General features: G+C 42.1%; 2 protein-coding genes across 7 annotated transcripts in view; both read right to left on the bottom strand.

Moving 5' to 3' along the window:
* CAPSL (calcyphosine like) overlaps positions 1–3,684 on the bottom strand; it is a 35,119-nt gene extending 31,435 nt beyond the window's left edge. For all 5 annotated transcript variants that reach the window (XR_011461468.1, XM_070357648.1, XM_005911358.2 and 2 more), the window contains exon 1: positions 3,598–3,684. The gene's annotated coding sequence lies outside the window, so the exon portion shown is untranslated. The remainder of the gene's footprint in view (positions 1–3,597) is intronic.
* Positions 3,685–11,294: 7,610 nt separating this feature from the next.
* LOC102269536 (UDP-glucuronosyltransferase 3A1) overlaps positions 11,295–14,519 on the bottom strand; it is a 37,253-nt gene continuing 34,028 nt past the window's right edge. For both annotated transcript variants that reach the window (XM_005911356.3, XM_005911357.3), the window contains 2 exons: positions 11,930–12,149; positions 11,295–11,571 (listed from right to left, as the gene is read on the bottom strand). In XM_005911356.3, the coding sequence (XP_005911418.1) occupies positions 11,295–11,571; positions 11,930–12,149 (497 nt within the window). The remainder of the gene's footprint in view (positions 11,572–11,929; positions 12,150–14,519) is intronic.

Here is a 14,519-nt window from a genome sequence, read left to right as displayed (position 1 = left end):
CAGCATCTGATCCTATACAGTAGTAGGGTTTCTTAGGTGGCTCAGTGGTAAAGAATCAGGAGAAGCAGATATGGGTTCAATCCCTGGGTGGGGAAGATCCCCTGGAGGAGGAAGTGGCAACCCACTCCAGTATTCTTGCCTGGAGAATCCCAAGGACAGAGGAGTCTGGTGGGCTATGGTCCACGGGTTCGCAGAGTCAAACACACCTGAGCGACTAACACACACACACACACAATTGCTTGACAATTCTGCGTTGGTTTCTGCCTTACAGCCACGTGAATCAGCCGTAAGTACTGCCCTGCTCACACAAATGACACTGTACACTTTGAAGTATTGGGGAAATCTTAATTCTATTTGGCTTCAGGTTTTGAAAATATGTAGGAGCACTGGAGGGAAAACAGGGTCCTGGGTGGCAATGGAATCATGCCTGGAGGTGTGCAAGAACATCATGGATGGTGGGAACGTTCACGGACATTAGTGTCCCATGGAGGCAGCCGTGGCCTTTCTGCACCCACAGTGATCATTCCTGTAACACTGTCTTCTCCCAAATGCCAGTGTTTGTTTCTGGAACATAGAAAACTGCTTCTACGCACCTTGCTGTTTTTTAATATACAAAACTGAGACCAGAATGAAGATCAAAAATTTGTAAGGAAAATTCAGTAGGGTGAAGTCTGTTGAATGTATTAATTAAAGAGATGAAAGAAAAAGCTGATACCAGAAACTAAACACTCTGCTCTTTGCACCTGCGCACCCATCATAACTGCAAGTTACCAGGCGAGGCATGTCCCTTGAGACCAAGAGCTCCTCCCGTGCAGAGACACCAGACTTTCCTCAATCCCTTATTCCACTATCAATCTCCTAAATCTCCTCAGCCTCTGGATTATCTTTCACTGAAAGTGAAAGTGTTAGTCACTCAGTTGTGTCTGACTCTGCGACCCCAAGGACTGTAGCCTGCCAGGTCCCTCTGTCCATGGGATTCTCCAGGCAAGAATACTGGAATGGGTTGACATGCCCTCTTCCAGGGGATCTTCCCAACCCAGGGATCATACCCAGGTCTCCTGCACTGCAGGCAGATTCTTTACCATGAGTCACCAGGGATGCTGAGCTCAATATTCTGTTTGCCCAGCCCCTCCCCTGCCCCATTCTCCATCCACATCTGTGCTACAGGAGGTTGACCTCTATGAACTGCATTAACCAGATTTCTTTGCTTTAAGGCTTCAGGTGAATTCAGCTCACAGGAGGCACCAGCAGGGAGATCAGAGGGCAAGCAGAGAAAGTATTAGTGGCTCAGTCATGTTCAACTCTTTTCGATCTCTTACACCCAACAGCTTATACCTCTCACTCCCCCATCCTCAGACTCCTCCTCCCTCTCTATATCTGTAACCATCTGCTCCCTTTCATTCATGAATCTGCAGTGGTCCCTCAGCCCTAGACTCCCTCCAGCTCTCACCCTTCAAAGCCAAACTACTTGGAAGAGACTCTGTTTTTAACTTTCTCATGCCCCATTCCTACTTCAGTCCACGGCAGTCTGGTCTTCACTCTGTCACTCCAGAGAACATACACTCAGGAAGTCATTACCAGCCTGACTGCCAACTTCAACAGTCACCCTATTTCACTCCTGCCAGCAAGACCTTTTTCAATCCTTCTTGAAACTCTTCTCTCAATGTCTATGAATCTAACTTCCTATCTCCCTTCCTCTCGGGTCTGATCTCTTTGGTGTCTCCCTTGTCTTTAAACGCTACTATTTTCCAGGATTCAATGATTTATCCTCTTCTCACTCTCATATATCCTGCAGCAATCTCAGCCTCATCCACTGTTTATTACAACTCATCCCATATCTTTATTCCAACTTGTTCACTCTCCTCAGCCTCAGAGCCAGATCTCAAATTTCCACACAAAACATGCACTTTAATAACCTACAAACATTGCAAGTTTAATGTACCAGAACCAAATTTATTATCTTTGCCTCCTTATTATTCCTTGCCTCAGGAAATGGCAACACCATTTTCCAGGTCATTAACTGAACATCATCCTAGGCTCCTTTTAACCCTCTGCCTTGAATTAGCAGCCAATTCCCTAAAATATCACCATTTTGACACCTCCGGAATCTGTTCCTTCCCCTGCCTCCATTGCCATGGATACCACTTTAGCCCAGGACCTGGTCTTCTCCTATTTCCATTGTGGAAATTTCCCCTCAACTGGTTCCCAGCCTCCAATCTTGTCCTTCCAATCTATCATTCAGATGACTGGCCGAGTGATCTTCATAACATGGAAATCCGAACTGCATACTCAAGTCTAAGATCCTTTGGTTGCTCCCCACTGTGTACAGGTAAAGAGCAAACATCTTAGCATTTGATGTGTACATTGGCCCTGCCTATCTCTCCAGTCTTTTTTCTACTAATCTCCATCCCTTCACAATCTATTCTACATCCATACTCACTCATACTCCACAAACACATCATGGTGTTCTGGACCTCTGTGCCTTTGTACATGAACTCCCATTTTCAGGAACACCCTCCATCCCTTGTTGGTCTAGGGAAATCCTACTCTTCCTTGTAGAACCACTATGGTGAAGCCTCATATAACCACTGTCTTCAGAGCGAAACAGCCTGCATCTTCCTTGGTATAATCTGTGCAAAGCCCACAGACATCCACACTGCACTATGATATAACTTCTCTTTCAGGACTGCCTCTCCTGCTAGGTCCTTAAAGGCATAGACCTTTAAGTTTCCTGTTATCATATTATCAACACTTAACAGAATACTACAGACTACTACTGGAATTCATCATTAGTATTATTAGATAATTACTATTTGAATAGAAATACAAATGAATGTTCACAATTTAAATCTCACTATTTAAAATACACAATGACAAAATTAAAGGATTTCTGTAGTTGTAAGATTTTGAGGAAAAAATAAGAGATTTAAAAACAAGAGAGAATTCCATCTACTTAGTATGTTTTAACTATGCCCCAGACTGGAGGCCAAGGGGGTGGACACCTGGATAAATGGCATTACCATTTGCTAAGGTTCTTTTCAACTTCGTGACCAATCCAATCAACTCTTTAGTAAAATTTTTAACATACTGTGTCAGTTTAATAAGAATTCTGATTCTTATCTGATTCTAAGTGGTCAGTTCAGCAGGCAAGGTGTCACAGAAATAACATAACAGAATGTTAGACAAACCAAAGTCTAAAGCAAAGCTCAATCTTTTCATTGTTTTTAACTTGGAGATATTTAACCTTCCTGAAGCTGTTTTATCAATGGTCATACAGGCTCCTTACAGCAATTTACCCAAACACTTCACACTCAAGCACCCAGGACCTAGTGACTGCTCACTGATGGTTGTTTCCTTCTCCTTTACTGAAGGAAATTGATTTTCTACATGCTTATCCAAGCACCCTACACAAAGATGACAAAAACCTCTCCCAGTACCAGGCCATTTCCATGCTAGACCGCCAGCCAAGAATGCTCATAAACATTTTGATTTTCTTTTTAGAAAGTCACATCTACTGTCTTCTTTCCTTTTTAGCTAAAGTGAAACAAAAGTGATCAAATCAATATAGTGTTAATGGAAAAAAAAACTTTGATTTACCTTAAATGCTAATCTGTTGCCACCAGTTGCTTTGAACTGAAACTATGGACGCTCTCTCTTGCAACTGGGAAGACTGGTCCCCTCCCATCCCCCTTTGCCCCTCCCTTTTACCTTCCATCCTCACCCCTCCTGATCTGCCTTCTTCCTGACAATTGGATATCTTGGAATCACTACTGCAAACTTACAGTCTCATTGGCTCAGCTCACTGTCAATCGTGATCCCGGCCCTACCTTTTCTTGAGTTTACACTTCTGTTGCCTAGGAAATGCAGTGACCGTCAAAGCCTGAGCTGTTTACCCTAGGAGAGAAGCCAGCCGGAAGTTGACTGGCAATTGTTTGGTTTCTAAAAGGGCATAAAACTTGCCTCCTAGGTTTTATAAGATAATGTTAAGCAAATTCTCTTCCTTCTTTAGGCAAATCTTGCCTGCCCTTCTGTTGTCTCCAGATGACTTGCTGCTAGAGTGTCTAATTATCAGGTGAGACTTAAAATCATAACACAAGGGAGCAGGCAGGTATAATTACAGGTGGTTCAAAGTTCTCCCACCTTCTCACAGACACACAGAGAAGATGTCATTTCCCACTGTTTCAATCCCTGGTGGTTTTTTTTTTTTTTTCTCTCTCTTTTTTTCCACTTCTCATCTCTTTTTATACTTATTCCCTAACTGTAAGTTTGCCAGAGGAGAAGTGGCCCTGTTTAGAAAAAGAACTCCTGACTTATGTTCTCTCTCATTGTATCTATAGCATCTCTCCTCCCTTCATCATCTCTGCCACTTTTCTTGCTTCCATAATGAAATGACACAAAGAATGGAAGACTAGAACCATGAAGATCTGTTCTTATCTTACATTATATGTATTCTCAGGCAACTGTGGCCATTAATTTCTACAATCTCTAGAGTAGGCTCTAAATCTACATTGTCAATTTCTCAGAATTACCCTGGAGGTCAAGGGGGTGTGTTCTCTGTGGATTTTAATGGAGATTTGTCTTGGTTGAGGGGATTTCCAGCAGAGTGTAAATTGAAGGGCAAAAAAAAAAAAAAAAAAAAGCCACTTGTTTGAAAATAAGTCCTTTTCTCTTTTTGGGGGTTGGATGCTGAGGGCCTCTGCCTATGGTTCATGACTCTGATCAAGCACTAAGCTGGTGCTGACACTGACAGGGATTAGATGTGCTCCCCACCTCCACTGCAGGCTTGTTCTGAGTGTCTTCTCCACACACCACTAGCCATTTTCATCCAGAAATGCCCCTTCTTGCAGCAGCTGACCTCATGGCATCAAGCTGTCTGTTTAACTTTCACTAAGTGAAATTGGGCTTCCCTGGTGGCTCAAATGGTAAAGAATCTGCCTGCAATGCAGGAGACCCAGGTTCAATCCCCAGGTTGGGAAGCTCCCCCTGGAGGAGGGCATGGCAACCCACTCCAATATCCTTGCCTGGAGAATTCCATGAACATAGAGGCATGGCAGGCTACAGTCCATGGGGTTGCAAAGAGTCGGACACGACTGAGCGACTAACACAACAAAGTGAAATTACTGCGAAATTACTAAGCCAAACTAATAAGCTCTTAGGGAGTAATCACTTAGAGAAGATGCACCACCAATGACAGATACATCTGCTTTTTAATTAAACAGTAAGATAATGGGAAACTGAGAGCCAGTAGAGGGCCAGGAAAGTCTGGATCATCTTTACACATTCCAAGGTGCTCAGCACGGTACACTGTACAGAGATGAACTCAGTCAGTGCTAGTTGAATCAAATTGTTGACCTGGATTAAATGCATTCATATGAAGGCTATTTAAAATATCTGCTTTTCAGAAGAAGTTAAGTCCTGTACTAAGTAGGAGTTTGTGTAAGACCACATACATTTCATTTACTTCCTTTCACTTGAATAACTGGTTGACAATTAAATAAATAATGTAATCACCTTGTAATAACTTGCAATTAGGGTGTGATAAACCAAACAAAGAAAGGTTGACATACATTAAGACAGTATGGCACTGCCACAAAGACAGAAGTATAGATCAATGGAACAAAATAGAAAGCCCAGAGATAAATCCACGCACCTATGGACACCTTATCTTTGACAAAGGTGGCAAGACTATACAATGGAGAAAAGATAATCTCTTGAACAAGTGGTGCTGGGAAAACTGATCAACCACTTGTAAAAAATAAAAAATGAAACTAGGATACTTTCTAACACCATACACAAAAATAAACTCAAAATGGATTAAAGATCTCAACGTAAGACCAGAAACTATAGAACTCCTAGAGGAAAACATAGGCAAAACACTCTCTGACATAAATCACAGCAGGATCCTCTATGACCCACCTCCCAGAGTAATGGAAATAAAAGCAAAAATAAACAAATGGAACCTTATTAAAATTAAAAGCTTTTGCACAACGAAGGAAACTATAAGCAATGTGAAAAGGCAACCTTCAGAATGGAAGAAAATAATAGCAAATGAAGCAACTGACAAAGAATTAATCTAAAAAATATACAAGCAACTCCTACAGCTCAATTCCAGAAAAATAAATGACCCAATCAAAAAATGGGCCAAAGAACTAAATAGGCATTTCTCCAAAGAAGACATTCAGATGGCTAACAAACATGTGAAAAGATGCTCAACATCACTCATTATCAGAGAAATGCAAATCAAAACCACAATGAGGTAACATCTCATGCCAGTCAGTATGGCTGCTATCCAAAAGTCTACAAACAAAAAATTCTGGAGAGGGTGTGGAGAAAAGGGAACCCTCTTAACATTGTTGGTGGGAATACAAACTAGTACAGCCACTATGGAGAACAGGGTGGATATTCCTTAAAAAACTGGAAATAGAACTGCCTTATGACCCAGCAATTCCACTGCTGGGCATACACACTGAGGAAACCAGAATTGAAAGAGACACGTGTACCCCAATGTTCATCGAAGCACTGATTATAATAGCTAGGACATAGAAGCAACCTAGATGTCCATCGGCAGATGAATGGATAAGAAAGCTGTGGTACATATACACAATGGAGTATTACTCAGCCATTAAAAAGAATACATTTGAATCAGTTCTAATGAGGTGGATGAAACTGGAGCCTATTATACAGAGTGAAGTAAGTCAGAAAGAAAAACACCAATACAGCATATTAATACATATAAATGGAATTTAGAAAGATGGTAACAATAACCTTATATGCGAGACAGCAAAAGAGATACAGACTTTTGGACTCTGTGGGAGAAGGCAAGTGTGGGATGATTTGAGAGAACAACACTGAAACACGTATATTACCATATGTGAAACAGATTGCCAGTCCAGGTTCGATGCATGAGACAGGGTATTCAGGACCGGTCCACTGGGATGACCCTGAGGGATGGGATGGGGAAGGAGGTGGGAGGGGGGGTTCAGGATGGGAGACACATGTAAACCCATGGCTGATTCATGTCAATGTATGGCAAGAAAACACTACAATATTGTAAAGTAATTAGCCTCCAATTAAAATAATTTTTTTAAAAAGAGAGGTTGACATAAGGGAAAATCACATCTACAGAGCATTGGTATACATTGATACACAAAAGTATCAGTATGAGATCACAGCCGGTGGTGATGCAAAAACAGGTAAGCACAACAACAATGAAAGGAAACGTACATGACATCTTGACCTTCATCTCAGAATCTTAAAATGAACCTCCAAAAATAGGTATTTAATGCATAAATCCTTAGTTCATATCATGTTTAATGTCCATTAAAGCTCAAAATTAAATATTTTGCTGTGCTTATAATTTCTCCAATGTGTAATTCTATGTCATAATTATGGAAGAACCCAGGAAACCACTCATAAAATAGACATGGATTAGGTCTGAGTATGTGAACTTGACCCCTAATCTGACCAAGGCTTTTACAATTAGTCCTCTCCAGAAAATGGCTCTACTTCTTGCACACATATATCTCCTCCTTTTTCAAAATTTGGAAATTATAATGTACTTGCATTTTCAGTTATATTTGAATGCAACAATAACTCCCAAATACTAAAATTTGAGGTACTCAAATAGAAAAACACTTAAAAACATGTATTATCCATAGAGATTTTCAAATCAATTTTAAAGTCTAATCTGTGTAAAAATGGCATCCACTTTTGATGGATGTACCCAACTACAAAGCCACCACTGAAATCAAGATACAAAACATTTCCATCACCCCATTTACAGTCCACCCTCCCACAGCCTATAGCCCCATGCAGCCAATAGTCTACCTTTTGTCAGCAGAGGCTGGTTTACATTTTTTTGAATTTATATAAGTGAATCATGTGGATATATATTTCTTTGAAGTCTGGCTTCTTTTGCTCAGCAAGATCACTTTGAGATTCATGGATACAGTTGGGTACATCAGTAGGATGTTCCTTTCTATTGCTGAGCCATAGTTCTTTTATGGATGTTCCACAATATGTTAATCCATTCACCAGTTTTCTTAAGCTGAAGCTGTTACAAATAAAGCCACTGTGAACATTTATGTTCAAGTTTTCAGGTGGACACATGTTTTCATTTAACTTAAATAAATACCTGGAATTGGAATGGCTCAGTCAAATGGTAAGTGGATGCTTAACTGTTTGGGAATCTGTACAGCAACTTTCCTAAGTGGCTGAATCACTTTATGTTCCCATCAGCAGTGAAACATATGGATTCCAGTAGCCCTATCTCCTTGCCAACTATTGGTATTGTCAATGTTTTGAATACGAGTTGTAATTCAATAACTACCTACACTATGAAGACTTTCTTTTGGAACTTTTATACTCTCAGCATTTATGTTTAGGCCTTTTTGATACACTTTGAGTTCATTTTGTGTGGTATGAAGTCCAGTCAAAATCCTTTTGTGAAATCCATGTACCCTTATGTTCATAGCAGCACTATGCATAATAGCTAGCACAGGAAACAACCTGAATGTCTACTGACAGATGAGTGGATAAGGAGATGTGGTGCACATATACCATGGAAAAGAATGCATTAATGCCATTGGCAGCAACACAGATGAAACTAGAGATTATCAGACTAAGTGAAGTCAGAAAGACAAAGAGAAAATGCCATATGATCGCACTTACATGCAAAACCTAAAATACGACACAAATAAACCTGTCTGAAACAGAAACAGACTCACAGACATAGAGAAAGACATAGTTTTCAAAGAGGGTAGGGGTATGCGGAGTTGGGGAAGAGAGGAATCAGGAGTTTGGAATTAGCAGATGCAAACTATTGTATATACAGAATGGATAAACAACAAGGTCCTACTGTCTAGCACAGGGAACTATATTCAATATCCTGTGATAAACCATTGTGGAAAAGACTGAAAAAGAATGTGTATATATATACACATATATACATAATAAATAACTGAACCATTTTGATGTCCAGCAGAAATTAACACAACACTGTAAATCAACTATACTTCAATGAAATATATTTATAAAAAATATCCTTTGTGTGTATTAAATTAAGGCCAAATCCCACTCAGATATACAATTGTTCCAGTACAGTTTGCTGAAAAGATTTTTCTTTTTCCATTGAACTGTCTTTGCACTTTTGTCAAAAATCAACAGAACCTATTCAGTGGGTCTATTTCAGAATTTTCAAGATGTGCCTGCTGCAGTTGCCAGAAAGAGATCACAGAGACCCTGTATTCCCTGCAATGGGAGCCAACAAAGGACTGTGATCAGAGAGTGATGAGATCAGATTTCCATGCTATCAAGGCCATGCTGGCAGCCAGCCCTGCAGAGGATACTTGAAGGGAACAAGCTGGAGGCCTCATTCTGGCTCACGGATTGCTACTGATCAGATTTCCTGGACTGGGACAGAGCCTAGAAAGCAGCAGAAAGGGTTGGCTTCACTGAGTTACCTGATCGTCAGGGAGGATTTTGTGGTGAGAGCAGGAAAGAGGAGTTACCAGCCAGGGAGCCTCATCCTTAGGTCCCTGTGTTGCCTGTGAGGGGAACAAATAAATTCATTCCAGTGACAACCCAGATAGGGCTGCATGTCTGTCCCTCAAAAAATTTATGTCAGAGACCAGTTTATGAGATTTCATTAAGAATTATAGAAATAAAACCTTATCTCTGACACACACAGACACACTCACTTCTGCATCTGACATGCTCCTGACTCTGTGGGACTCCCTTGCAGCATAAGAACTCACAGAACTGGGTAGACACCGGGCACCCAGTTCTCCATACAACCAGGCAGACCCCGTCCCAACATTGGCAGATGTGGGTCTTTTCCTATTTCTGCAGGGAGCATTTATAGTAACTGCTTCATGTTTTCCTTTGAACTATTTCGACATGTGATTAACAACCCAGAATTAAGCAACCCAAAATTGCAGTTGCAGGACCATCTCTTGTTTCTAACATTTTCTTCATCGTGTTTTAATCCACTGGATACCACATGATGAAACTTTTAAGGAGGAATTTAATTCCATTTCAGAATGCAAAAGCAAACAGGAAGTCAGGATCACCAAAGGTGAAATATTTCATGAGAGCAACAAACCAGAAAGGCAACTTAGAAGAACAGTACAGGACAGGTGTTCAAAAAAAAATTTTTTTTAAGCTACAGACAGCAGGATGAGTCACCATCCCAGCTCTCCACCACATGTCTCCAGGCTGTGTCCAGGAAATAAAAAAACACTTTGAAATTCCAGAGTGCGTAAGCCACTCTTTTTCTAGCTTCTGTTACTAGGAACTGAATGTCATCCCTAAGTGTTTACCACATGTAGGGATGTTCTTTGCTAGGTGGGATGGCAGATGGAATGTTTCCTGTATCAAGAGGATTGGGCCAGCCATGGCTCCTGGACCTAAGGCCCCAAGCCTTGCATGGAGGTTCCATTTCTCCACTTAGGTTTTCGTAACCCTAATTATTCAAGTGGGGATCTTGAGGACGGAACATTGAAACATGGGCAACAGGTGGCCTCAGCTGTGGACCAAAGACAGGCTCCAGGCCTGAGAGAGAAGGAGGTACTCTATGCAGGAGGGGACCAAGTCCTCACAGGGGTGTCCCTGCTAGCCTGCAGGACAGAGGCCAGGCTTCCTGAGCTGTGAGATGAGATGAAAAGGAAATGCAAGAGGAAGGCGGACAAGGAAAAACCGACCAAACAGGTCGTGTGAGTTTTATGAAAAGTGAAAGGGAAACGGGGAAAGAGCCTGAGAAGCCTCCTGGACAAGGGAGGCTGAGTGGTCAGAGCACCATGTGCAGGGATCACAAGGGAGGAAGGAGCAGGCTGGGCTGAGGAGAGGTGTCCCTTGGTTGGGGCAATCCAGAAGCTCAAGTGTAGATTCAGACACAAAAGTAGACATGGGCTGCTAGAACCTTGATGGTGGTTAAGGAAAGCTGGGGGGTGGGGTATCATTTAACCTGTGTGGAATGTTAGTTTGGAAAGATGAGTAGAGTTCTGGAATTGGAGGATAATGATGTTTGCACAGCTGAGTGAATGTACTTCATGCCACTGAACTACTTCTTAATGATTAAAATGGTAAATTGCATGTGATGTATTCTTTACTGCAGTATCCTTAAAAAGCACCCCAAGAGTTCTTCATAAAGATTTCTAAACAGAGACAAAAAGCAAGGGAAATGCGTGTTCTATCATCGAGTAAAAGTGAAGGGGAGGAGGCAAGTACAGTGCGGGGGGAAGACTTCAAAGAGCCAATGGCTCCCCAGCACACCCTCTCCAAGGCTCCACTTTGCCTCAGGCCTTCTTCAGTTTCCTGGCCCCACACAGCCACCTGGCCACCAGACCCAGCAGCTTCCCACAGAGCCACGCGGTGCCCAGGGTGACCACCAGCAGAAACAAGAGGACGTCCAGTAGGTACTGCTCATACCACGGCTGCTGGAAGGCATGGGGCTTGAGGTGGGCTGCACCCCCTGTCTGGAGGATGTGGTCGATCCAGCCCACCAGCCGCTGGGCAGGGGTCAGGGGCTGTGAGCGTCTGATGATGCTGGCGGCCTCTGCGGCAGATTTGTACCTGTCAGCAGAGACAGAGGGGAGTTGTTAACTCAAGTGGTCTCAGAATTCTTAGAGACCTTGTATCACACACACATGCACACACACACTTTCTACCATAGCACAGAAAACTTCCTTTCAAGGAAAATTGTTGGCCTGGTCTTGCCACTGTCCAACTGGGTCTGCTTGAAAAGTTCAAATTGATTCCTGCATGCAAAGACCCATGATTAGTGCTGAAAGTGCTAACATATAAAAGTACACCCATATTATTCTGTGTCCTGGAAGTTTCAGCTTTTACTGCAATAAGACCCACGTGGTGCCCATCATGGCTTACGCCTCCATCAAGCATTAAGGAACCACAAGCCCCAAGAGCTGCACACCTCTTGTCTTCCATGACTTGCTTCATCTTCAGAGCCAATGTCTCAGCCTTCATCTGCTCTAACTGGATAGAGACACCGAATTTTCTGGTTTCTACTCGGAGCAGGTTTTCATCCTGGTCTTCAAAGACAGGAATCCCCACCATGGGCACGCCATGATGGATGGCCTCCATGATACTATTCATCCCACCATGAGTGACAAAAAGGCGGATGTGAGGGTGCGCTGTTGCAAATTAGAAAGAGAGCAGGACACCTCAGGATGAAAGTTTCCGGACAAAAAGGAAAGTAACAAGGGCGAAAAGAATGTAAAAAGGGATCTCAACATGCTGTAAAAAAATGAATTTACTGACTTACCTCAGGACACATTCAAGGGTGAATATTCTAAGACACAGATTCTGCTCTTGTCTCTGTACAGAAACTTCTCACCTCAGCCCTAATCCATCTAAGACTCAGAACCCAGGGAAAGCTTCAGAGAAGAGTGATAAGCAAGGCATATTCCTCCCCCGACCTATTCATCCATCCATCCATCCATCCATCTCTACCCTGTCTCTTTGCTTCTCATCTCTGTTCTCTCTCTATTACTCTCTCACACAGTCATTCTCTATGTCTCTGTTTCTCTCTCTCTCTCTCTCTCTTTCTGTCTCTTTGTCTTTAGCTCACTTGATCTTTTGCTCTCTAGGTCCCTCCCTCTTTTCTCCACTACCCATTCATTTCTCATTTATCTGAATTCTTAACACTATCATTGACATAACAACTCATGTGGCATTTATAAAACTTAACACTACAAGTATTTTCTCCTCAATTTTATGAGAAATCTTTAAGGTAGGGAATAATGGACCATACGTTTCATTATTTCCAGTTCCTCTTTGCCTACCCCACCCTTACTTTTGTTGTTGTTCAGTCACTCAGTCGTGTACAATTCTTTGCGATGCCATGGACTGCAGCATGCCAGGCTTCCCTGTCCTTCACCATCTCCCACAGCTTGCTCAAACTCATATCCATCACGTTGGTGATACCATCCAATCATCTTGTCCTCTGTTGCCCCTTTTCCTCCTGCCTTCAATCCTTCCCAGCATCAGTGTCTTTTCTAATGAGTCGGCTCTTTGCATCAGGTAGACAGAGCATTGGAGCCTCAGCTTCAGCATCAGTCCTTCCAATGAATATTTAGGATTGATTTCCTTTAGGATTGACTGATATGCTTGCAGTCCAAGGGGCTCTCAAGAGTCATCTCCAACACCACAGTTCAAAAGCATCAATTATTCGGTGCTCAACCTTCTTTATGATACAATTCTCACATCCCTACATGACTACTGGAAAAACCATATATGGACATTTGTAGGCAAAGTGATGTCTCTGCTTTTTAATACGCTGCCTAGGTCTGTCATAGCTTTTCTTCCAAGGAGCAAGCATCTTTTAATTTCATGGCCACAGTCACCATCTGCAGTGATTTTGGAGCCTATGAAAATAAAGTCTGTCACTGTTCCCATTGTTTACCCATCTATTTGCCATGACATGATGGGATTGGATGCCATGATCTTAGGTTTTTTGAATGTTGAGTTTTAAGCAAGCTTTTTCACTCTCCTCTTTCACCTTCATCAAGAGGCTCTTTAGTTCCTCTTTGCTTTCTGCCATAAAGGTGGTATCATCTGCATATCTGAGGTTATTGATATTTCTTCCAGCAATCTTGATTCCAGCTTCTGCTGTATCCATCCTGGAATTTCACATGTGTACTCTGCATATAAGTTAAATAAGCCGGGTAACAATATACAGCCTTGACCTACTTCTTTCCTCCTTTGAGCCAGTCTGTTGTCCCATGTCCAGTTCTAACTGTTGCTTCTTGACCTGCATACAGGTTTCTCAAGGGGGCAGGTAAGGTGATCTGATATTCCCATCTCTTTAAGAATTTTCCACAGTTTGTTCTGATCCACACAGTCAAAGGCTTTAGTGTAGTCAATGAAGCAGAAGTAGATGTTTTTCTGGAACTTTTTTGCTTTTTCTATGATCCAACAGATGGCAATTTGATCTCTGGTTCCTCTGCCTTTTCTAAATCCAACTTTAAACATCTGGGAAGTTCTTGGTTCATGTACTGTTGAAGCCTAGCTTGAAGGATTCTGAGCATTACTTTGCTAGCGTGTGAAATGAGTGCAACTGTGCGGTAGTTTGAGCATTCTTTGGCATTGCCCTTCTTTGGGATTGGAATGAAAACTGACCTTTTCCAGTCCTGTGGCCACTGCTGAGTTTTCCAAATTTGCTGACATATTGAGTGCAGCACTTTCACAGCATCATCTTTTAGGATTTGAAATAGTTCAGCTGGAATTCCATCACCTCCACTGGCTTTGCTCCTAGTGATGCTTCCTAAGGCCCACTTGACTTCACATTCCAGGATGTCTGGCTCTAGGTGAGAGATCACACCATCGTGGTTATCTGAGTCATGAAGATCTTTTTTGTATAGTTCTTCTGTGTATTCTTGCCACCTCTTCTTAATATCTTCTGCTTCTCTTAGGTCCATACTATTTCTGTCCTTATTGTGCCCATCTTTGCATGAAATGTTCCCTTGGTATCTCAAATTGTCTTGAAGAGCTCTCTAGTCTTT

Source organism: Bos mutus, chromosome 20 (genome assembly GCF_027580195.1).
Source record: "Bos mutus isolate GX-2022 chromosome 20, NWIPB_WYAK_1.1, whole genome shotgun sequence".
Taxonomy (NCBI): domain Eukaryota; kingdom Metazoa; phylum Chordata; class Mammalia; order Artiodactyla; family Bovidae; genus Bos; species Bos mutus.
Note: the sequence above shows the minus strand (reverse complement) of the source record. Positions and strands in the feature narration are given on the sequence as shown.